Source organism: Panulirus ornatus, chromosome 63 (assembly GCF_036320965.1).
Source record: "Panulirus ornatus isolate Po-2019 chromosome 63, ASM3632096v1, whole genome shotgun sequence".
Lineage (NCBI taxonomy): Eukaryota > Metazoa > Arthropoda > Malacostraca > Decapoda > Palinuridae > Panulirus > Panulirus ornatus.
This window is the reverse complement of record NC_092286.1, coordinates 14,294,554-14,317,421: the sequence shown is the minus strand read 5'-3', so window position 1 is coordinate 14,317,421 and position 22,868 is coordinate 14,294,554. Positions and strand designations below refer to the sequence as shown.

Here is a 22,868-nt window from a genome sequence, read left to right as displayed (position 1 = left end):
TGGTTCCAACAATATTATATGGTTGTGAGGCATGGGCTATAGATAGGTTTGTATGGAGGAGGGTGGATGCGTTGGAAATGAAATGTTTGAGGATAATATGTGGTGTAAGGTGGTTTGATTAAGTAAATAATGAAAGGGTAAGAGAGATGTGTGATAATAAAAAGTGTGTGGTTGAGAGAGCAGAAGAGGGTGAATTGAAATGGTTTGTCACATGGAGAGAATGAATGAGGAAAGATTGACAAAGAAGATATATGTGTCAGAGGTGGAGGGAAAAAGGAGGTGGAAGGATGGAGTGAAAAAGATTTTGAGCAATTGGGGCCTGAACATACAGGAGGGTGAAAAGCGTGCAAGGAATGGACTGAATTGGAATGATGTGGTATACCGGGGTGGAAGTGCTGTCAATGGATTGAACCAGGGCATGTGCAGCTTCTGGAGTAAACCATGGAAAGTTCTGTGGGGCCTGGGTGTGGAAAGGGAGCTGTGGTTTTGGTGCATTACACATGACAGTTAGAGACTGAGTTTGAACGAATGTGGCCTTTCTTCTCTTTTCCTAGTGCTACCTCGCGTTCGCTCGGGGGAAGGGGGGTACCATTTCATGTGTGGCGGAGATGTGGCGGAAATGGATGCAAGCAGCAAGTATGAATATGTACATGTGTATATATGTATATGTCTGTCTATGTATATGCATGTATACATTGAAATGTATATGTATGTATATGTGTGTGTGTGTGGGCGTTTATGTATATACATGTGTATGAGGTTGTTGGGCCATTCTTTTGTCTGTTTCCTTGTGCTACCTCACTAATGCGGGAGACAGCGACCTAGGTATAATGATAATGATAATAATAGTAATGATGTTGATATTTATTTATTTTGCTTTGTCGCTGTCTCCCGCGTTAGCGAGGTAGCGCAAGGAAACAGACGAAAGAATGGCCCAACCTACCCATATACACATGTATATACATACACGTCCACACACAGCACATATACATACCTATACATCTCAGCGTATACATATATACACACACACAGACATATACATATATACGCATGTACATAATTCATACTGTCTGCCCTTATTCATGCCCGTCACCACCCCGCCACACATGACATGACAACCCCCTTCCCTCGCATGTATGTGAGGTAGCGCTAAGAAAAGACAACAGAGGCCACATTCGTTCACAGTCTCTAGCTGTCATTTTTAATGCACCGAAACCTTATATATGCATGTATGGGAGGTGAATGCAAGAGTTTTGGAAAGAGGGGAAAGTATGAAGTCTGTTGGGGATGAGAGAGCTTGGGAAGTGAGTCAGTTGTTGTTCGCTGATGATACAGCGCTGGTGGCTGATTCATGTGAGAAACTGCAGAAGCTGGTGACTGAGTTTGGTAAAGTGTGTGGAAGAAGAAAGTTAAGAGTAAATGTGAATAAGAGCAAGGTTATTAGGTACAGTAGGGGTGAGGGTCAAGTCAATTGGGAGGTGAGTTTGAATGGAGAAAAACTGGAGGAAGTGAAGTGTTTTAGATAGCTGGGAGTGGATCTGGCAGTGGATGGAACCATGGAAGCGGAAGTGGATCATAGGGTGGGGGAGGGGGCGAAAATTCTGGGAGCCTTGAAGAATGTGTGGAAGTCGAGAACATTATCTCGGAAAGCAAAAATGGGTATGTTTGAAGGAATAGTGGTTCCAACAATGTTGTATGGTTGCGAGGCGTGGGCTATGGATAGAGTTGTGCGCAGGAGGATGGATGTGCTGGAAATGAGATGTTTGAGGACAATGTGTGGTGTGAGGTGGTTTGATCGAGTAAGTAACGTAAGGGTAAGAGAGACGTGTGGAAATAAAAAGAGCGTGGTTGAGAGAGCAGAAGAGGGTGTTTTGAAATGGTTTGGTCACATGGAGAGAATGAGTGAGGAAAGATTGACCAAGAGGATATATGTGTCGGAGGTGGAGGGAACGAGGAGAAGAGGGAGACCAAATTGGAGGTGGAAAGATGGAGTGAAAAAGATTTTGTGTGATCGGGGCCTGAACATGCAGGAGGGTGAAAGGAGGGCAAGGAATAGAGTGAATTGGAGCGATGTGGTATACCGGGGTTGACGTGCTGTCAGTGGATTGAATCAAGGCATGTGAAGCGTCTGGGGTAAACCATGGAAAGCTGTGTAGGTATGTATATTTGCGTGTGTGGATGTATGTATATACATGTGTATGGGGGTGGGTTGGGCCATTTCTTTCGTCTGTTTCCTTGCGCTACCTCGCAAACGTGGGAGACAGCGACAAAGCAAAAAAAAAATATATATATGTATATCTGTTTTTCTCCATTAAAACTTACCTCCCAATTGACTTGTCCCTCAACCCTACTGTACCTAATAACCTTGCTCTTATTCACATTTACTCTCAGCTTTACCGAACTTAGTCACCAGCTTCTGTAGTTTCTCACCCGAGTCAGCCACCAGTACTGTTTCATCAGCGAACAACAATTGACTCACTTCCCAAGCCCTCTTATCCACAACAGACTGCATACTTGCCCCTCTCTCCAAATCTCTTGCATTCACCTCCCAGACAACCCCATCCATAAACAAAATTAACAACCATGGAGACGTCACGCACCCCTGCTGCAAACCGACATTCACTGAGAACCAATCACTTTCCTCTCTTCCTACTCATACACATGTCTTACATCCTCGATAAAAACTTATCACAGCTTCTAGCAACTTGCCTCCCACACCATATCCTCTTCATACCTTCCACAGAGCATCTCTATCAACTCTATCATATGCTCTTTCCAGATCCATAGATGCTACATACAAATCCATTTGTTTTTCTAAATATTTCTTAAATGCATTCTTAAAAGCAAACACCTGATCCACACATCCTCTACCACTTCTGAAACCACACTGCTCTTCCCCAATCTGATGCTCTGTACATGCCTTCATCCTCTCAATAAATACCCTCCCATATAATTTCCCAGGAATACTCAATAAACTTATACCTCTGTAATTTGAATACTCACCTTTATCCACTTTTCCTTTGTACATTGGCATTATACATGCATTCCGCCAATCCTCAGGCACTTCACCTTGAGCCATACATACATTGAATATCCTCACCAACCAGTCAACAACACAGTTACCCCCCCTTTTTTTTTTTTTTTGATAAATTCCACTGCAATAGCATCCAAACCCGCCACCTTCCCGGCTTTCATCTTCATCAAAGCTTTCACTACCTTTTATCTATTTACCAAATCATTCTTCCTGACCCTCTCACTTCACGCACCACCTCAACCAAAACACCCTATATCAGCCACTCTATCATCTAACACGCTCAAGAAACCTTCAAAATACTCACTCCATCTACTTCGTACATCACCACTATTTGTTATTACCTCCCCATTAGCCCCCTTCACCAATGTTCTCATTTGTTCTCTTGTCTTACGCACTTTATTTACCTCCTTCCAAAACATCTTTTTATTCTCCCTAAAATTTAATGATATGCTCTCACGTCAACTCTCATTTGCCCTCATTTTCACCTCTTGCACCTTTCTCTTGACCTCCTACCTCTTTCTTTTATACATCTCCCAGTCATTTGCACTGTTTCCCTGCAAAAATCATCCAAATGCCTCTCTCTTCTCTTTCACTAATAATCTTATTTCTTCATTCCATCACTCTTCCATTTCTAATCTGCCCACTTCCCACGCTTCTCCTGGAGAAAAACTTGAGGAAGTGAAGTGTTTTAGATATCTGGGAGTGGATTTGGCAGCGGATGGAACCATGGAAGTGGAAGTGAGTCACAGGATGGGGGAGGGGGCGAAAGTTCTGGGAGCATTGAAAAATGTGTGGAAGGCAAGAACATTATCTCGGAAAGCAAAAATGGGTATGTTTGAAGGAATAGTGGTTCCAACAATGTTATATGGTTGTGAGGCATGGTCTATAGATAGGGTTTGTGGAGGAGGGTGGATGTGTTGGAAATGAGATGTTTGAGGACAATGTGTGGTGTGAGGTGGTGTGATGTAGTAAGTAATGAAAAGGTAAGAGAGATGTTTGGTAATTAAAAGAGTGTGGTTGAGAGAGCAGAAGAGGGTGTATTGAAATGGTTTGGTCACATGGAGAGAGTGAGTGAGGAAAGATTGACCAAGAGGATATATGTGTCAGAGGTAGAGGGAACGAGGAGAAGTGGGAGACCAAACTGGAGGTGGAAGTATGGAGTGAAAAAGAGTTTTAGTGATCGGGGCCTGAACATGCAGGAGGGTGAAAGGCATGCAAGGAATAGAGTGAATTGGAATGATGTGGTATACCAGGGTGGATGTGCTGTCAGTGGATTGAACCAGGGCATGTGAAGCATCTGGGGTAAACCATGGAGTTTTGTGGTGCCTGGATGTGGAAATGGAGCTGTGGTTTCGGTGCATTATACATGACAGCTAGAGACTGAGTGTGAACAAATGTGGCCTTTGTTGTCTTTTCCTATTACTATCTTGTGCGCATGTGGGGGGAAGACGGTTGTCATTTCATGTGTGGCAGGTTGGCAATAGGAATGAACAATGGCAGCAAGTATGAATTATGTACATGTGTATATATGTATGTCTTTTTGTGTATATATATGTATACATTGAGATGTATAGGTATATATATGTGCGTGTGTGGACGTGTATGTATAAACATGTGTATGTAGGTAGGTTGGGCCATTCTTTCGTCTGTTTCCTTGCACTACCTCGCGAACACAGGAGACAACATCAAAGTATGATAAAAGAATAGATATATGAATATACATGTGTATTTTGGTGGGTTGGGCCATTCTTTTGTCTGTTTCCTTGTGCTTCCTCGCTAATGTGGGAGACAGTGACAAAATATAATAAAATGAATAGAATATATATGTATATTAGCCCTAGGGATAGGGGAGAAAGAATACTACCCATGTATTCCCTGCATGTCATAGAAGGCGAATATAAGTGGAGGGAGCGGGAGGCTGGAAATCCTCCCCTCTTGTTTTTAATTTTCCAAAGGGAGGAACAGAGAAGGGGGCCAAGTTAGGATTCCCCCCAAAGGCTCAGTCCTCTGTTCTTAACGCTACCTCGCCACTGCTGGAGATGGCAAATAGTATTAAAAAAAAATATATGTGTATATGAATGGATGGGCCATTCTTCGTCTGTTTCCTGCTGCAGTCTTGCCGATGCGGGAAACAGTGATTAAGTATAATAAATCCCATATTAGTGATCACAGTAAAGATAAATACATGTATGATGGAATATTCTAAAATATTTTTCCCCAAAAAGCATTCTTCTAAAATAGGGGTGTGTCATACTCCAGTGTATCTTATAGGCTGGAAAATACAGTAAATCACCTGTTTCTGATCTCTTATGATATCACAGACAGCCTCAAAAGGATCCAGCAATATACATTCCTTAGTAAATCTAGGGAGTTTTAAGCTGTTCTTTCAAAGCATTCATTATGAAGGTTAAGATAAAAGAGATGATTTTCTTTAGATTTGATAGGGACTAAAAGCCAATGGAATTCCCTTCTCATTGTTATTTACCTTAATATCTGATAGTCAAGACTGAATGTTTAGTAGGTAACACATGATCAGAAATATATTGGCAACAAGTGCTTTTTGTGTTTCTTAAAGAATGAAGAAATGCTTTGATTCATGGTTAGGAGTTTATGATGTACTGTTAAAAGTGTGGTAACTATTTTGATTTGAAATGTAATCCATTTATATAATGTTTTCCATTCCTTATAAGGTAACTATAGAAACATGAAAGCCTTGAATATGTTCAAATATTTTTCTCTAAAATATTCTCTCCCAATTTATGTGTACATCTAAAACACCAGTGTCTGGTATGATGTGGAATATAGTTTATGGATATATATATACTTATTTTTTTATTTCAGTTATGCTGCCAGAGCCAGCCCAACTTATGTCCCATATCGAAGGTCATCTTCCCGTTCCAAGTCCCGCTCTCCTACACCTCCTGCAGCAGGAACAATAAAATTTATCACAAGCTTTGGAGGAGAATCAGATGGTGCAGGATCAGATGATGAAGGTGTTACTGGTGTCATCATTTTGCCTAAGGGTGACCGTACAGTTCGTGATCGGCGCAAGAATCGCTGGGATCAGAAGTCCCGTGAAAGTGGAGGAGGGAGTCACCGCTCTGGAAGTGCAGGACCCAGCAGTAGCAGCCACACTGCAGCCTCCAGCCATTCTTCATCCTCCTCTAAGAAACGACGCCACTCATCTCGAAGCCGGTCGGTATCCCCCCCACCAGGTGGCTAACCCCCCTGGCGTGGCTCCCTCTTTTGTCTCTTCAGCCATGTGTCCAGACATATGTCCTGCTGCCACTAGTTCTTGGCCAACTTGATCCTGTTTCACTTGGCCACACCATAATCATTGGGCTGATGCTGCATGGGAAAGTCATTAAGTAATATGATTGTGTTAAGAGAATAAGAATTAATGGAACACAGAGAGCAACCAGACCACTTAGACAGCAACAAGAGCTTTGCTAAGTGCTAGAGGTTAAAATATATTATTCAAGTTGTTTGCTGGGTTTATTGCATCAGACATCCAGTCTGTTCAGCAGAAAATTAGAGGGCTAAAAGCCAAAGTGAACTATTGTAAGTGATGATGGGAAAAGGTGTTGAATGAGTGGTGAGAGAACTCCAACAGCATGGTTTTTGGTAAGTAAGGCAGGAAAGTCTTATCACCTACATTCTCCACTTGCTTAGAATTAGGATACAGATTTCCATATTTCTTTTTTATGACCTTAATGAAGATATGATATTTTTCCAAATGTTATTATCCATGTGGAGGATAAGTAATGCACAATTTATAATGACCTTTATAGATAATATCTGGATTCAGTGTGGTATTTAGTTTGGCCTTCATTGATTTTTTATAATATTAATATGAAAATATAACTTGTACATTCACACATATTCTCTCAGATATTTATGTCCTAGTAAATACATCCCTGTACACACACATACATCCATAGGAATAAGGGAAAGACTCCTTCATTGAATATAAGATTATCTTTGTGGAAGGAAACAAAGGACACAGAGGATCCCTCTCAGAATGGGTTGAGGTCATTAGTGGAGTGCTGTAGAATTCTGTTCTAGGACTGATAGTCTTCTTGATATGTGTGAATGATTTAACAAAAGCTGCTTACTCCTACCAGAATATGTTTTCAGATGATGCAAAGTGATGAGGGAAGTGTAAAGCATAAGTGCTGAATAAGTTTTCAGTTAATGCCAAGGTGATGAGCAAAGTAAAAAGCATAGAGGATTGCATCATCATACAAGGGGACCTTGAGAGTCCAAAAGTTTTTTCTGATACTTGATATATAAATTTCAACCCAAGGGAATTTAAAGTAAAGAGGATGGGTCTCAGTGAAGAAGGTCTTGATATGATTACCATCTGGCAGGAAATAAGTTACAGGAATCCGTATTCAAGAAAAACTTGAGTTGGCATCATCCCTTATTTGCTGCCAGAGTCCCACTGTTTGAGAACAGTTGAGAAGACCATCTGTCATCTAACAAGTATTAGACTTCCACTTAAGTTCATGGATAAGGATGTATGCAGTAAGCTGTTCATGGCTAGAGACTGTAAATTTGCCCACCTTTGAAGAGAGAGTGATGGGTCACCTGGTCAAAACCTTTACATTTTTAAGACAGATTGATGATGTAGACAGTAAACAGTTCTTTAAGAGATTATATTATTAAACTTTGTCGCTGTCTCCCGCGACAGCGAGGTAGCGCAAGGAAACAGACAAAAGAATGGCCCAACCCACCCACATATGCATGGATATACATACATGTCCACACACGCACATATACATACCTATACATCTCAACGTATACATATATATATACACACACAGACATATACATATATATACATGTACATAATTCATACTGTCTGCCCTTATTCATTCCCATCACCACCCCGCCACACATGAAATGACAACCCCCTCCCCCCGCATGTGTGGGAGGTAGCACTAGGAAAAGACAACAAAGACCACATTCATTCACACTTAGTCCCTAGCTGTCATGTATAATGCACCGAAACCACAGCTCCCTTTCCACATCCAGGCCCCACAAAACTTACCATGGTTTACCCCAGACGCTTCATATTCCCTGGTTCAATCCATTGACAGCATGTCGACCCCTGTATACCACATCGTTCCATTTCACTCTGTTCCTTGCACACCTTTCACCCTCCTGCATGTTCAGGCCCCGATCACTCAAAATCTTTTACACTCCATCATCCCACTTCCAATTTTGTCTCCCACTTCTCCTCAATCCCTCCACCTCTGACACATATATCCTCTTTGTCAATCTTTACCCTAGACGCTTGACGTGCCCTGGTTCAATCCATTGACAGTACTTCGACCCCAGTATACCACATCATTCCATTTCACTCTATTCCTTGCATGCCTTTCACTCTCCTGCATGTCCAGGCCCTGATCACTCAAAATCTTTTTCACTCCATCTTCCCACCTCCAATTTGGTCCCCCACATCAACTCAATCCCTACACCTCTGACACATATATCCTCTTTGTCAATCTTTCCTTACTCATTCTCTCCATGTGACCAAACCATTTCAAAACGCCCTCTTCTGTTCTCTCAACCACACTCTTTTTATTACCACATATCTTTCTTACCCTTTCATTACTTACTCAATCCAACCACCTCACACCATATATTGTCCTCAGACATCACATTTCCAACACATCCACCCTCCTCCGCACAACTCTATCTATAGCCCATGCCTTGCACCATATAACATTGTTGAAACCACTATTCCTTCAAATATACCCATTTTGCTTTCCGAGATAACATTCTCGCCTTCCACACATTTTTCAACGCTCCCAGAACTTTTGCACGCCTTTCACTCTCCTGCATGTTCAGGCCCTGATCACTCAAAATCTTTTTCACTCCATCTTCCCACCTCCAATTTGGTCCCCCACATCATCTCAGTCCCTACACCTCCGACACATATATCCTCTTTGTCAATCTTTCCTTACTCATTCTCTCCATGTGACCAAACCATTTCAAAACACCCTCTTCTGTTCTCTCAACCTCACTCTTTTTATTACCACATGTCTTTCTTACCCTTTCATCACTTACTCAATCAAACCACCTCACACCATATATTGTCCTCAAACATCACATTTCCAACACATCCACCCTCCGCACAACTCTCTCTATAGCCCATGCCTTGCACCATATAACATTGTTGGAACCACTGTTCCTTCAGATATACCCATTTTGCTTTCCGAGACAACATTCTCGGCTTCCACACATTTTTCAACTCTCCCAGAACGTTTGCCCCCCCCCCCCACTTCCGCTTCCATGGTTCCATCCACTGCCAAATCTACTCCCAGATATCTAAAACATTTCACTTCCTCCTGTTTTTCTCCATTCAAACTTACCTCCCAGTTTACTTGTCCCTCAACCCTACTGTACCTAATAACCTTGCTCTTATTCACATTTACTCTCAGCTTTCTTCTTTCACATGCTTTACCAAACTCAGTCACCAGCATGTGCAGTTTCTCCCCCGAATCAGCCACCAGCGCTGTATCATCAGCGAACAACAACTTCCCAAGCTCTCTCATCCAAAACAGACTGCATACTTGCCTCTTTCTCCAAAACCCTTGCATTCACCTCCCTAACAACCCCCATCCATAAACAAAGTAAACAACCATGGAGACATCATGCACCCCTGCCGCAATCCAACATTCACTGAGAACCAATCTTTTTCCTCTCTTCCTACTCGTACACATGCCTTACATCCTCGATAAAAATTTTTCACTGCTTCTAATAACTTGCCTCCCACACCATATATTCTTAATACCTTCCACAGAGCATCTCTATCAGCTCTATCATATGCCTTCTCCAGATCCATAAATGCTACATGCAAATCCATTTGCTTTTCTAAGTATTTCTCACATACATTCTTCAAAGCAAACACCTGATCCACACATCCTCTACCACTTCTGAAACCACACTGCTCTTCTCCAATCTGATGCTCTGTACGTGCCTTCACCCTCTCAATCAGTACCCTCCCATAAAATTTCCTAGGAATACTCAACAAACTTATACCTCTGTAATTTGAGCACTCGCCTTTATCCCCTTTGCCTTTGTACAATGGCACTATGCAAGCATTACGCCAATCCTCAGGCACCTCACCATGAGTCATACATGCATTAAATAACCTTACCAACCAGTCAACAATACAGTCACCCCCTTTTTTAATAAATTCCACGACAATACTATCCAAACCTGCTACCTTGCCAGCTTTCTTCTTCTGCAAAGCTTTTACTACCTCTTCTCTGTTTACCAGATCATTTTCCCTAACCCTCTCACTTTGCACACCGCCTCGACGGAAACACCCTATATCTGCCACTCTATCATCAAACACATTCAACAAGCCTTCAAAATAAATACTCACTCCATCTCATTCTCACATCACCACTACTTGTTTTCACCTCCCCATTAGCCCCCTTCACTGATGTTCCCATTTGTTCCCTTGTCTTATGCTCTTTATTTACCTCCTTTTAAAACATCTTTTTATTCAACCTAAAATTTAATGATACTCTCTCACCCCAACTTTCATTTGCCCTCTTTTTCACCTCTTGCACCTTTCTCTTGACCTCCTGCCTCTTTCTTTTATATATCTCCCAGTCATTTATATTATTTCCCTGCAAAAATCATCCAAATGCCTCTCTCTTCTCTTTCACTAATAATCTTACTTCTTCATCCCACCACTCACTACCCTTTATAATCTGCCCACCTCCTACGCTTCTCATGCCATTAGCATCTTTTGCATAAGCCATCACTGCTTCCCTAGATACATCCCATTCCTCCCCCACTCCCCTTACATCCTTTGTTCTCACCTTTTTCCATTCTATACTCAGTCTCTCTTGGTACTTCCTCACACAAGTCTCCTTCCCAAGCTCACTTACTCTCACCACTTTCTTCACCCCAACATCCTCTCTTCTTTTCTGAAAACCTCTACAAATCTTCACCTTCGCCTCCACAAGAAAGTGATCAGACATCCCTCCAGTTGCACCTCTCAGCACATTAACATCCAGAAGTCTCTCTTTCGTGCACCTATTAATTAACATGTAATCCAATAACGCTCTCTGGCCATCTCTCCTACATACATATGTATACTTATGCATATCTCTCTTTTTAAACCAGGTATTCCCAATCACCAGTCCTTTTTCAGCACACAAATCTACAAGTTCTTCACCATTTCCATTTACAACACTGAACACCCCATGTATACCAATTATTCCCTCAACTGCCACATTACTTACCTTTGCATTCAAATCATCCATTACCATAACCTGGTCTCGTCCATCAAAACTACTAACACACTCACTCAGCTGCTCCCAAAACACTTGCTTCTCATGATCTTTCTTCTCATGCCCAGGTGCATATGCACCAGTAATCACCCATCTCTCTCCATCCACTTTCAGTTTTACCCATATCAATCTAGAGTTTACTTTCTTACACTCTATCACATACTCCCACCACTCCTGTTTCAGGAGTAATGCTACTCCTTCCCTTGCTCTTGTCCTCTTGTCAACCCCTGACTTTACTCCCAAGACATTCCTAAACCACTCTTCCCCTTTACCCTTGAGCTTCGTTTCACTCAGAGCTAAAACATCCAGGTTCCTTTCCTCAGACATACTACCCATCTCTCCTTTTTTCTCATCTTGGTTACATCCACACACATTTAGACACCCCAATCTGAGCCTTTGAGGAGGATGAGCACTCCCCGCATGACTCCTTCTTCTGTTTCCCCTTTTAGAAAGTTAAGATACAAGGACAGGAGGGTTTCTGGCCCCCCCGCTCCCCTTTAGTTACCTTCTAGGACACGTGAGGAATGTGTGGGAAGTATTCTTTCTCCCCTGTCCCCAGGGATATAAGTTATAAGAGATATGGATAGAACAACCTGCAGAAGTGGGTTGGTCCCCATTGATGTGCCACATGGTTCTCTTATAGGGTCATTGCTTTTGTTGATCTTTTTGAATGACTTATTAGAAGGATTGGACTCCTTACTGAATGTTTGTAGATGATGCCAAGACCATGAGAAAAGTAAAACTGAGGGAATGATTCAACTTACAAGGATATCTAGAGAATCATCATGTGTTTGTTGTAGTGTAACAAGAGTAAATGTAAAGTAATTCGGATGGGACAGTTTGAAAGAAGGACATTCTATGAATATTATGTGGTGGGAAATAAGCTTCTGGAATCTGTGTGCGAGAAAAATTTGTGTCACCATTTTCCCTTGCAAGTACCCAGAGTCTCACCTAAGGAGAATAGTAAAGGAGGGAAAGTTTCCTTGGGCAGTATAAGAATAGTATTCATGAATTTGGATAAAGATATCTGTAGAAAGCTGTTCACTTCATACATTAAGCCAGATGAAAAATATGCTTCTCAAGTTAGGTTATTACACTTAAAGAAACACAAAGAACTAATGAGTAGGTTTCAGAGGATGGCAACAAAGATGGTACCAGAATAAGAGAAGATGAATTACCGGGAAAGGGTTGAGGCTGTAAATTGAATTACAGGGAAAGGGTAGAGGCTTTGAATTGAATTACAGGGAAAGGGTAGAGGCTTTAGATTTGTCAGACATGTAAGAGAGGAGTAAGTCATGACTTTATCACAACCTATTACTTTATATTTACCAGTTTTTTATGTCAGCAATGAATAGTTCTTTGAAGGAAGCAAAGATAGAACATCCAGAATTCATAACATGAAGTTTATCATGAAATGTATTATAAAAGATGTAAAGAAGTACTAATGTAATATGAATTGTGTATGAATGGAATAAACTGGATGATGAAGTTATGAATGTGGGCAGCACACAGGAGTTTAAAAATCTGTATGCAAATAGAGAAAGCTCAAGAGACAGGGCTCCATGACTATAGAATTCCTTCTCCATACAGTACCAGTAGGTGATTACGCACAAGTGCTTAAGCTATTTAAAGATGTGTTGGACAGGGATGGATTGGACTTCTCTGAGGTAATCTGTTTTGTTAGTTGATAATGATACAACCTTTCCAAAGGTGACTTTTCACTCATATTGTGATTTCAGGCCAACTAATCCAGTAACACCCATTAAAGTATGAGAAGAGCTAATCATAGAGTGAGTAGGTAACTCCATGCAAAGGAGAAATTACTCAAGAGAGACTGAATGTTTTCTGGGAAACGTAGCATATAATGAACTTCTCAGATTTGATATAAGAGAATTAGCTCCATTTTAGACAAAAGATGAGCCTAGATGCATTGTATGTAACAGGACTGTCTGAAGCCTTATGACACTGTACCACACAGGATGTACCACAGAAGAGTTTGGTAATGAAGCTAGATCCTCAGCCAGGAGAATGGGGGACCCCTGCAAGGTATAAAAGATTATCTTTGTGGAAGGGAACAAAGGATATATGTCTTGGGAGCCTCTTTGAAATGCACTGAGTTCACCAATAGTGTGCTGAAGGGTTCTAATGGGTCCATTGCTTTTCATGATGTATGGGCTCTAATGGGTCCATTGCTTTTCATGATGTATGGGTTCTAATGGGTCCATTGCCTTTCATGATATATGTAAAAGACTTGCCAGAATATGTTTGCAGATCATGCCAGGGTAATGAAGGAAGTGAAGAAGCACAGTGGGATCTAGGCAAGTTCTAAAGTTGGTCTGATACTTGGTTGATGAAATTTAAGCACATCAAATGAAAAGTTATGAGGATTGGATACAGGGAAAGAAGGCTTTCATGTAGTAATTATCCAGCAGGAAATAACAGTAGGCTGGAGGAACCTGTGCCTATGAGGGAATTAGGAGGACTAGACCTTGTTAATAACCCACCACCGAGTCTCACTTTATGAGTTTAGTGAAAGAGACAAACTGTCTTTTGGGAAATATTTAAACAGCATTCAATTAGATAGATAAGGAAATATTCAGCAACTTGTTCAATCCCCACATTAGACCTAAATTAGACTGTGCTTCCAAAATTGGCCGCCACTTTTAATAGAGAAGGTCCACAGTGCTGAATCGGAATGACATTAGTTAGGAGAGGCTGGCTCGTTCCCAGTGGGTTTTTGTTTCCTTCAACCGAGGGTCCCCTTAGCTTTTTCTCTATCCATTTCTGAAACATTCATGGTCTTAGATCTAACCTTCATACTGTAGAAGACCTTGTATGCACTTCTTCCTATGCTCCTCCTCTTCAATCTGAAATTCAGATGTTTAAGATGCTTCTCACAGCAGCTAAAATTTCTTTTACTGTTTCTGTTCGAAGAGTGGAAAGTGGGCCTACTGTAAGATGAAAACACCTATTGCTCACTTCACTTATATGTCTTGTATCTTTGAAGCCATATGGTTCAAAATTTCTACACCCTCCACAACTTTGCTTATGTGTTTCATATATTTTTCACCTGTTCCTCCAGTCATGTACAACTCTTCAGCTGTTTGACTTCCTGCCACAAAGCGTTGCTCTCTTCACATCCACCCTGTGAAATGCTCAATGTAGAGAATTTCATTGTACTTCACAAGGACTGGTTAGGATCTATCTAGGATGATCACAGTTGAACTGAGGTCCTCTCATTTTCCTGTCTTAATGATCCAAAATAGATTATTAATCACCATCATGTTTCTGATTGTCATGACCAATATTTCAATGCACTAGATTCCATTTTTACCTTTAAGATTTCTTCTGCACAACCACTAGTTTATTAGTTCATTTATGAAACTGATGAGAGGGAAAAGAAAGGATATTTTCTATTTAGATTTGTTCGTATCTATGGTATAACGTTATTATTATTATTATTATTATTATTATCTTAATTATTACTATTATATTTGATTGCTGTTTCCTGCATCAGCGAGTTAGTGCCAGGAAACAGGTGAAGAAAGACCCATCCACTCATATACACACATACATATGTACATGCCCATTATTTGCTTTGTCGCTGTCTCCCGCGCCTGCGAGGTAGCGCAAGGAAACAGACGAAAGAAATGGCCCAACCCACCCCCACACACATGCACACACACACACACGTCCACACACGCAAACATACACACCCACACATCCCAACATACACACATATATACACACACAGACACACACATATACACATATGCACACAATTCACATTGTCTGCCCCTACTCACCCCTATCGCCACCCTGCCACACACGGAATAACATCCCCTCCCCCCACATGTGCGCGAGGCAGCGCCAGGAAAGGACAACAAAGGCCCCATTCGCTCACACTCAATCTCCAGCTGTCATGCAATAATGCCCGAAACCACAGCTCCCATTCCACATCCAGGCCTCACAGAACTTTCCATGGTTTACCCCAGACGCTTCACATGCCCTGACTCAATCCATTGACAGCACGTCGACCCCGGTATACCACATTGATCCATTGCACTCTATTCCTTGCCTGCCTTTCACCCTCCTGCATGTTCAGGCCCCAATCACTCAAAATCTTTTTCACTCCATCTTTCCACCTCCAATTTGGTCTCCCACTTCTCGTTCCCTCCACCTCCGACATATATATCCTCTTGATCAATCTTTCCTCACTCATTCTCTCCATGTGCCCAAACCATTTCAAAACACCCTCTACTGCTTTCTCAACCACGCTCTTTTTATTTCCACACACCTCTCTTACCCTTACATTACTTACTCGATCAAACCACCTCACACCACATATTGTCCTCAAACATCTCATTGCCAGCACATCCACCCTCCTGCGCACAACTCTATCCATAGCCCACGCCTCGCAACCATACAGCATTGTTGGAACCACTATTCCTTCAAACATAGCCATTTGTGCTTTCCAAGATAATGTTCTCGACTTCCACACATTCTTCAAGGCTCCCAGGATTTTCGCCCCCTCCCCCACCCTATGATTTACTTTCGCTTCCATGGTTCCATCCGCTGCCAGATCCACTCCCAGATATCTAAAACACTTTACTTCCTCCAGTTTTTCTCCATTCAAACTTACCTCCCAGTTGACTTGACCCTCAACCCTACTGTACCTAATAACCTTGCTCTTATTCATATTTACTCTTAACTTTCTTCTTTCACACACTTTACCAAACTCAGTCACCAGCTTCTGCAGTTTCTCACATGAATCAGCCACCAGCGCTGTATCATCAGCGAACAACAACTGACTCACTTTCCAAGCTCTCTCATCCCCAGCAGACTGCATACTTGCCCCTCTTTCCAAAACTCTTGCATTCACCTCCCTAACAACCCCATCCATAAACAAATTAAACATCCATGGAGACATCACACACCCCTGCCGCAAACCTACATTCACTGAGAACCAATCACTTTCCTCTCTTCCTACACGTACACATGCCTTACAACCTCGATAGAAACTTTTCACTGCTTCTAACAACTTGCCTCCCACACCATATAATCTTAGTTCCTTCCACAGAGCATCTCTATCAACTCTGTCATATGCCTTCTCCAGATCCATAAATGCTACATACAAATCCATTTGCTTCTCTACACCCTTACATTTACATATACATATCAACATATATACAATACATACTCATACACTGCCATATACATATATACCCATGTACATATTCATGCTCACTTGCCTTCATCCATTTCCAGCGCCACCTTGCCCCACAGGAAACAGTATTATCACCCCAGCATCAGTGAGGTAGTGCCAGGAAAACAGACCAAAAGGCCACATTCATTCTCACTGTCTCTAGCTGTCATGGGTAATGCACCGAAACCACAACTCCCTCTCCACATTCAGGCCCCACAGACCTTTCCATGGTTTACCCCAAATGTTTCTTATGCTCTGGTTCAGTCCATTGACAGCATGTCAACCCCAGTATACCTCATCTTTCCAATTCACTCTATTCCTTGCATGCCTCTCTCTCTGCTCCATTTTCAGGCCCAGATCACTCAAAATCTTTTTCTCCATCCTTCTACCTCCATCTGGATCTCTTGCTCCTCCTTGATCCCTCCACCACTGACATATAAATCCTCTTTGTCAACCTTTCCTCACTCATTCACTCCATATGCTCAGACCATTTAAACACACCCTCTTCTGCTCTCTCAAGCACACTTCTTTTTTTTTTTTTGCTTTGTCACTGTCTCCCACTTTTGCGAGGTAGCGCAAGGAAACAGACAAAAGAAGTGGCCCAACCCACCCCCATACACATGTATATACATACGTCCACACACGCAAATATACATACCTACACAGCTTTCCATGGTTTACCCCAGACGCTTCACATGCCTTGATTCAATCCACTGACATCACGTCAACCCCGGTATACCACATCGCTCCAATTCACTCTATTCCTTGCCCTCCTTTCACCCTCTTGCATGTTCAGGCCCCGATCACTCAAAATCTTATTACCATATATTTCTATTACCCTTTCATCACTTACTCGATCATATATGTTCACACCTCATATTGTCTTCACGCAGAGTATATCCAACATATCCACCCTTCTCTGTACATCCCTATCTGTAGCCCATGCCTCGCAACCATCTGATATTGTTGGAACTGTTATTCCTTCAAACATACCCATTTTTGCTCTCCGAGATAACATTCTCTCTTTCCACACATTCTTCATTGCTCCCAGCACCTTTGCCCTCTCCTTCACCGTATGACTCACTTCCACTTCCATTCGCTGCTAAGTCCACTCCCAGATATCTAAAACACTTCACTTCCTTCAATTTTTCTCCATTCAAACTCACATCCCAACTAACTTGTCCCTCAACCTTACTGAACCTAATAATCTTGCTCTTATTCACATTTACTCTCTGCTCTCTCCTTCCATTCTTTTCCAAACTCAGTCACCAACTTCTGCAGTTTCTCACTTGAATCAGCTACCAGTTCTGTTTCATCGGCAAACAACAACTAACTCGCTTCTCAGGCCCTCTCATCCCCACCCGACTGCGTACTCACCCGTCTCCAAAACCCTTGCATTTACCTCCCTAACCACTCCTTCCATAAATAATTAAACAACCACAGGGACATCACACATATACTGTAATATTGAAATTTTTTGTTGTATTCTTCCATGAATGGGAAGCCACTTTGTCCTTGCTATTTGTTGACCATTATCTGGAGATCTGCTTGGCTGATGTTTGTGAAAAAATGGATAATATAGACATTAAGAAAAAAATGTAAAAAAAACCATGTTATATGCTAGTGGACATCTCTTACCAGAGCAGTCATATGCTAGGAAGTAGTGACATCCACCAACAGAAGCACTATGTTCTCACTGACACTGAATCCACCACATTTATTATCAATAGAAATGATAATCTAGTTTACAAAATATAAACAGCTGTTTCCCTGATTGGGGTTAAGTGGGAAACTTAAGATGGATGTGGTGACAGGCACCTGTGGTGAGAGAGTAACCATCAGATCTCATCCTTCCCTCTCACCCACCTGCCTTTGAAATTGTGATAATGCAACCTAAATTCTTGTATGTAGTTTTATTTACATTGATTGATTATGCAAATACATATTTTGCTTCAGTAAAGTACATAAGAAAATGAAGAAAATGAACTTAAGTTGTAACATTTTCTCATAGATATGAAACTTTCTGCATATAGGTAAAGAGAATTAAAGTTCATTGCATGGTGGTTTGATAGCTAATTCCTTTTATAAATTTGAAGGAGAAAGTTGAAGTGGTAGTGGCGGGTAGAGGCAGATGTGGAGAGACTCGTTCCTCCCTTTCTCCTTCCTGCTTGCTCTCACTCTGCCCCTACAGCTAGCTTGTTATTGTGTAAAATCTCTCCCCCACTTTCATTTTACTTTTAAGTATTCATACAATACATCCTGTTTTATTATTGTTCACAACATCTGTGATAGAATTGATGTTAGTTTTTATTATTCATAACATCTGTGATAGAATTGATGTTAGATATGAGGAGGATCTATGCCAAATGACACAATCCTGCTGTCAGACCAATGGAAAACTCATCAAATGAAGCAGATCTATTATACCCTTCAGCATGTTGCTTGTTATTTCAAGAAATTCAGTTAATTTCTAAGCCCATATTACATGACCCTCTCCATCCTCCAGTTAGAGCTCACACCACATCCACTTGTGCCCGCATGCCTGCTTCTATGGTGAATGCTCTTCTTAGCTTTTGTGCTATTTTCACACAGCACTCTTATGTTATATGATTGATTATCACTGTTTGTGTAATTAAGTGCATTGTCTATGAATTTGCCTCTTTTAAGATATCATGAGTGATAAAAATGGGTCTGGGGGGTCAAGATTCAGGAATATATCCCTACCTCTTATATGTTATACTGCTGGGTAATGTATATGTTTTACTTATAGTATTCATTGTTATGTTTTTTCATGCTTATTCACCATTTCCTACATTAGCTAGGTTGTGTCAAGAACAGATGGCCCCCTTCTCTGTTCCTTCTTTGAAAAAGTAAAACAGAAGGGGAGAGTTTCCAGCCCCCCCTGCTTCCACTTTTTTTAGTCACCTACAACACACAGGGAATATGTAGGCAGTATTTTTTCTCCCCTGTCCCTGTTCGTATATTTTGTTTAAATTCCTTGATTGATAGTGTATCTGAACTGTATTGTATGTTTCTTGACATTTTATTCACATTATTGTGTGGTAATCAGGTCTACAGATCTCTCCCAAGAATGTATTACCCTCCCTCCATATCTCATTGAATCCTGTGGCAAAATTTGTCACCAACTTGGGATTCTGTTATGTTTTCCAGAGATACATCCGTAGAGTTAGATAGGTTTTTTCCCCCAGCACAACATTGTCAGCTTACATTTTTGTTAACATTTTTGAACACTGATTAAATGATGAGGATTCTACCAAATGTAGAGCTAAGTGATAAATCATGTAATATTTATGGTTGAAACAGGTCACGATCTCGGAGTGGATCTAGTAGTCGGTCACGCCGTCGACAGAGGTCACGTCACTCCCGCTCCCATTCTCGACACTCTCGTTCCCGTTCTCGTACTAGGCGTTCACGGTATACCAGATCTCACAGCAGATCTCACTCGAGGTCGAGGTCACGAGACAGGTTAGCATGATACCTATTCTGTTCATATTTTTATATATCCTACATGCGTACTTTCACGAGCCAGCACAACAACTTATGTCATGTACTAGTTTCTAGTGATTTTTAGTGATTGATTTAGCACTTTACAGCTGTAGAGATTCCTTTTGTTGATTTTCTTGAGAGGCAGGGTGCACAGAAACCCTTAAGGGAATATTAGACTACCAGAAAGGGTGCTCCATCTTTCTCAAACACCTGACCATCAAGAGCACATGTCCTTTAGTTAGGAAGTTCATTACCGTAAGAAACTAGCAGTTAAGCCATACTATTGTGGTACAGGTACACCACTGATTTTCAGGAACTCTTGATTCCAAAGCCTTGCCGGATTAACCAATTTGTTGAACCAACTGCCGTCACATAATATTGATTCATCAACAAACCTCTAACCCACCAATTATACATCTCCCATGTGTCTAAAGTATACCATAGACTGCTGGAAATCTGAATTAGATATTAAGTGCTTGAGCACCATGAAATGGCAAGTTTTTCCTTAGATTGTTTGAATCCTGTGGGGTCTTCTTCATCTTCTGTTGTTAGTGTTTTCCTAGGTGTGCATCACCAGAATAATGCAGTTTCATCTGCATTATACTCCTGCTCAGGACTGAGGTGTTCGTCAGCTACAAGCTTTGCAAATTCATCCACACACTTGGGAGCTCCTTCATGGTTTGCAGACCGCTTTTCTCCGCACACTTTATTCATGGAAATTCCACGACACTTCTTGAATCTTTGAAGCTGTCCTTCACTATAGTCACGCTCATGTTGTAATTTAAGTTCTTTATGGAACAGCTTAGCATGGTCCATTATCATGCTACCTGAGAAGCCCACTCCGACACTGTTGAAATCATTCCATCATCACTCGATCATACTCAGCACTCATACCATCACTCAAAGTTTTTCTAAATATCATTTGCTTCTTGGCATCCGTTTCTGCATAGAATTTCAATATTTTCTCCCTATGCTCCTTTATAGCACTCAGCTTACGCACCGAAACACCACAGTCCATTTTTTTCAACAGTTCTACTTTATCTTGGATCAATATGGACCGGTATTTACATTTGACACCACAACTGACACTCTCACATGTCTTAGAAGCCATAGCTAGGGTTAGATTTAAGCAAAATAAGCTAAGAATCTCACAAGAATTGTGGTATCACCACCAAGTGCAGTGTAAGGAATGTAAATAAGCGCACCCAACACGCAATGCCATCTGTAGCCGCCCAGGAAATTAGTCTAGTGGCTGTGGTAATTTCAAGTTCTCTCACGTAATTTTGTCCGGACTAAAGGAGTTGCTGAACCTTTGGTTGCCAGAAATTCAGTGGTGTCCCTGTAGTCTGTTTTGTTCAAAATGAAATCCAGTTACACCTATGAGTTTTCATATGTATATAGAACCCTTGAGCCCATAGGAGTTAAGTGCTGGAAATACTCGACCACTTTTTCTGTTCTATAAGAAAAAGGAAGGCATTGAAATTATTCTTGCTTTTTTAAGATTTGTAAACATGAAGTTGAAAGATATCAAAGGTATGAGAAGAAATGTGGCTTCAGTTTCAGCTCATCAAAAGTAATCATCCTTTACTGAGGGCTTGGGGCTTCATAAGGTTCGCAAATATTGCAGTCAAACAGACTCAGTAGCTTAAAAGGACTCAAACATTTTTCCGAGCTTCTCAAAGCGAAAGAAATTTTGGAGTTGACAAATGTCAAATGTAGTGGTTAATGTTTTTGTTGTAGTGATGAAGATAAGGATGTTGATATCACTAATGATAATTGTGCATCACAAGAGTGATTCATGGTTAGTGAAAACATCATAGTATTTAAACCTGAAACACATTCAGAGGTTTTAATTCTTATTCACGTCTTAAATGCCAGTATTTCTAACCCTTCTGTATTCACTGTCTTTATGTGGGACCAAGAGTGACATTTAGTGGTAAGCATAGATAAGCCTTCACTCACTTAATCTCTTTTACCTATTGCTCCTCTAAAAATGTGACAGCTTTCCTTGCCTACCTGAGAGTGGGTGTAGTTAGTATTGCTAACCCTTCTGTATTCACTGTCTTTATGTGGGACTAAGAGTGACATTTAGTGGTAAGCAGAGATAAGCCTTCACACATTTAATCTCTTTTACCTATTGCTCCTCTAAAAATGTGACAGTTTTCCTTGCCTACCTGAGAGTGGGTAAATGAAGGTCTTATGACTATGATTTGATTATTATTGCCTGCTGTATTTTGATAATCCAACAGTTCCTGAAGAGAGTGCCTCTGTCATTACAAGTTGCACAAAGTTTTGATATCATATACGCTGACTGTTGTATCTGCTTGTTTATTTTGAAAGATGACATCAAATGCCTTGATTGTTGTTGCTTGTATTTTGCAAACTTGGGTATATTTTTGGAATTTTATCTCATTCATCACTTGTATGTTGTATGTATGCTGCTCTGGTGTTTTGCGTACGGTGTGGTATCATCTCAGTCCAATGAAATAGTCACTGTTAAGGAGTCTTCCTGCATGAGGTAACGCTGTGAGTGAAACTCAAAAAGAGTCCACATGTCCCTTTTACCAAAAGTAGTGCATCCTTGGGGTAGAGAAGTCTCTGGAAAGAGGTTCTGGATAACACCAGGATTCTTCTTGAAAAGGGTCTTGGGGTTGTGTCATGTTCAAGTAGTGGATGAGAAATGATGATAGAGATGAACAAAAGGGTTTCATTGATTATGTGGCTGTAGATGGAATGTTGAGAATGATTGTGCTGGATGCTAGAATTGTGAGAGGATTCTTTGGAGATTCTGACCATTTTGCAG

The 22,868-nt window shown here is 41.1% G+C and overlaps 1 protein-coding gene across 1 annotated transcript in view; it reads left to right on the top strand.

The window, feature by feature from the left end:
- LOC139745921 (uncharacterized) overlaps positions 1-22,868 on the top strand; it is a 199,283-nt gene that overhangs the window by 60,844 nt on the left and 115,571 nt on the right. Inside the window, exons 8-9 of the mRNA XM_071656597.1 lie at positions 5,876-6,229; positions 19,883-20,044. Coding sequence (XP_071512698.1) covers positions 5,876-6,229; positions 19,883-20,044 — 516 coding nt within the window. The remainder of the gene's footprint in view (positions 1-5,875; positions 6,230-19,882; positions 20,045-22,868) is intronic.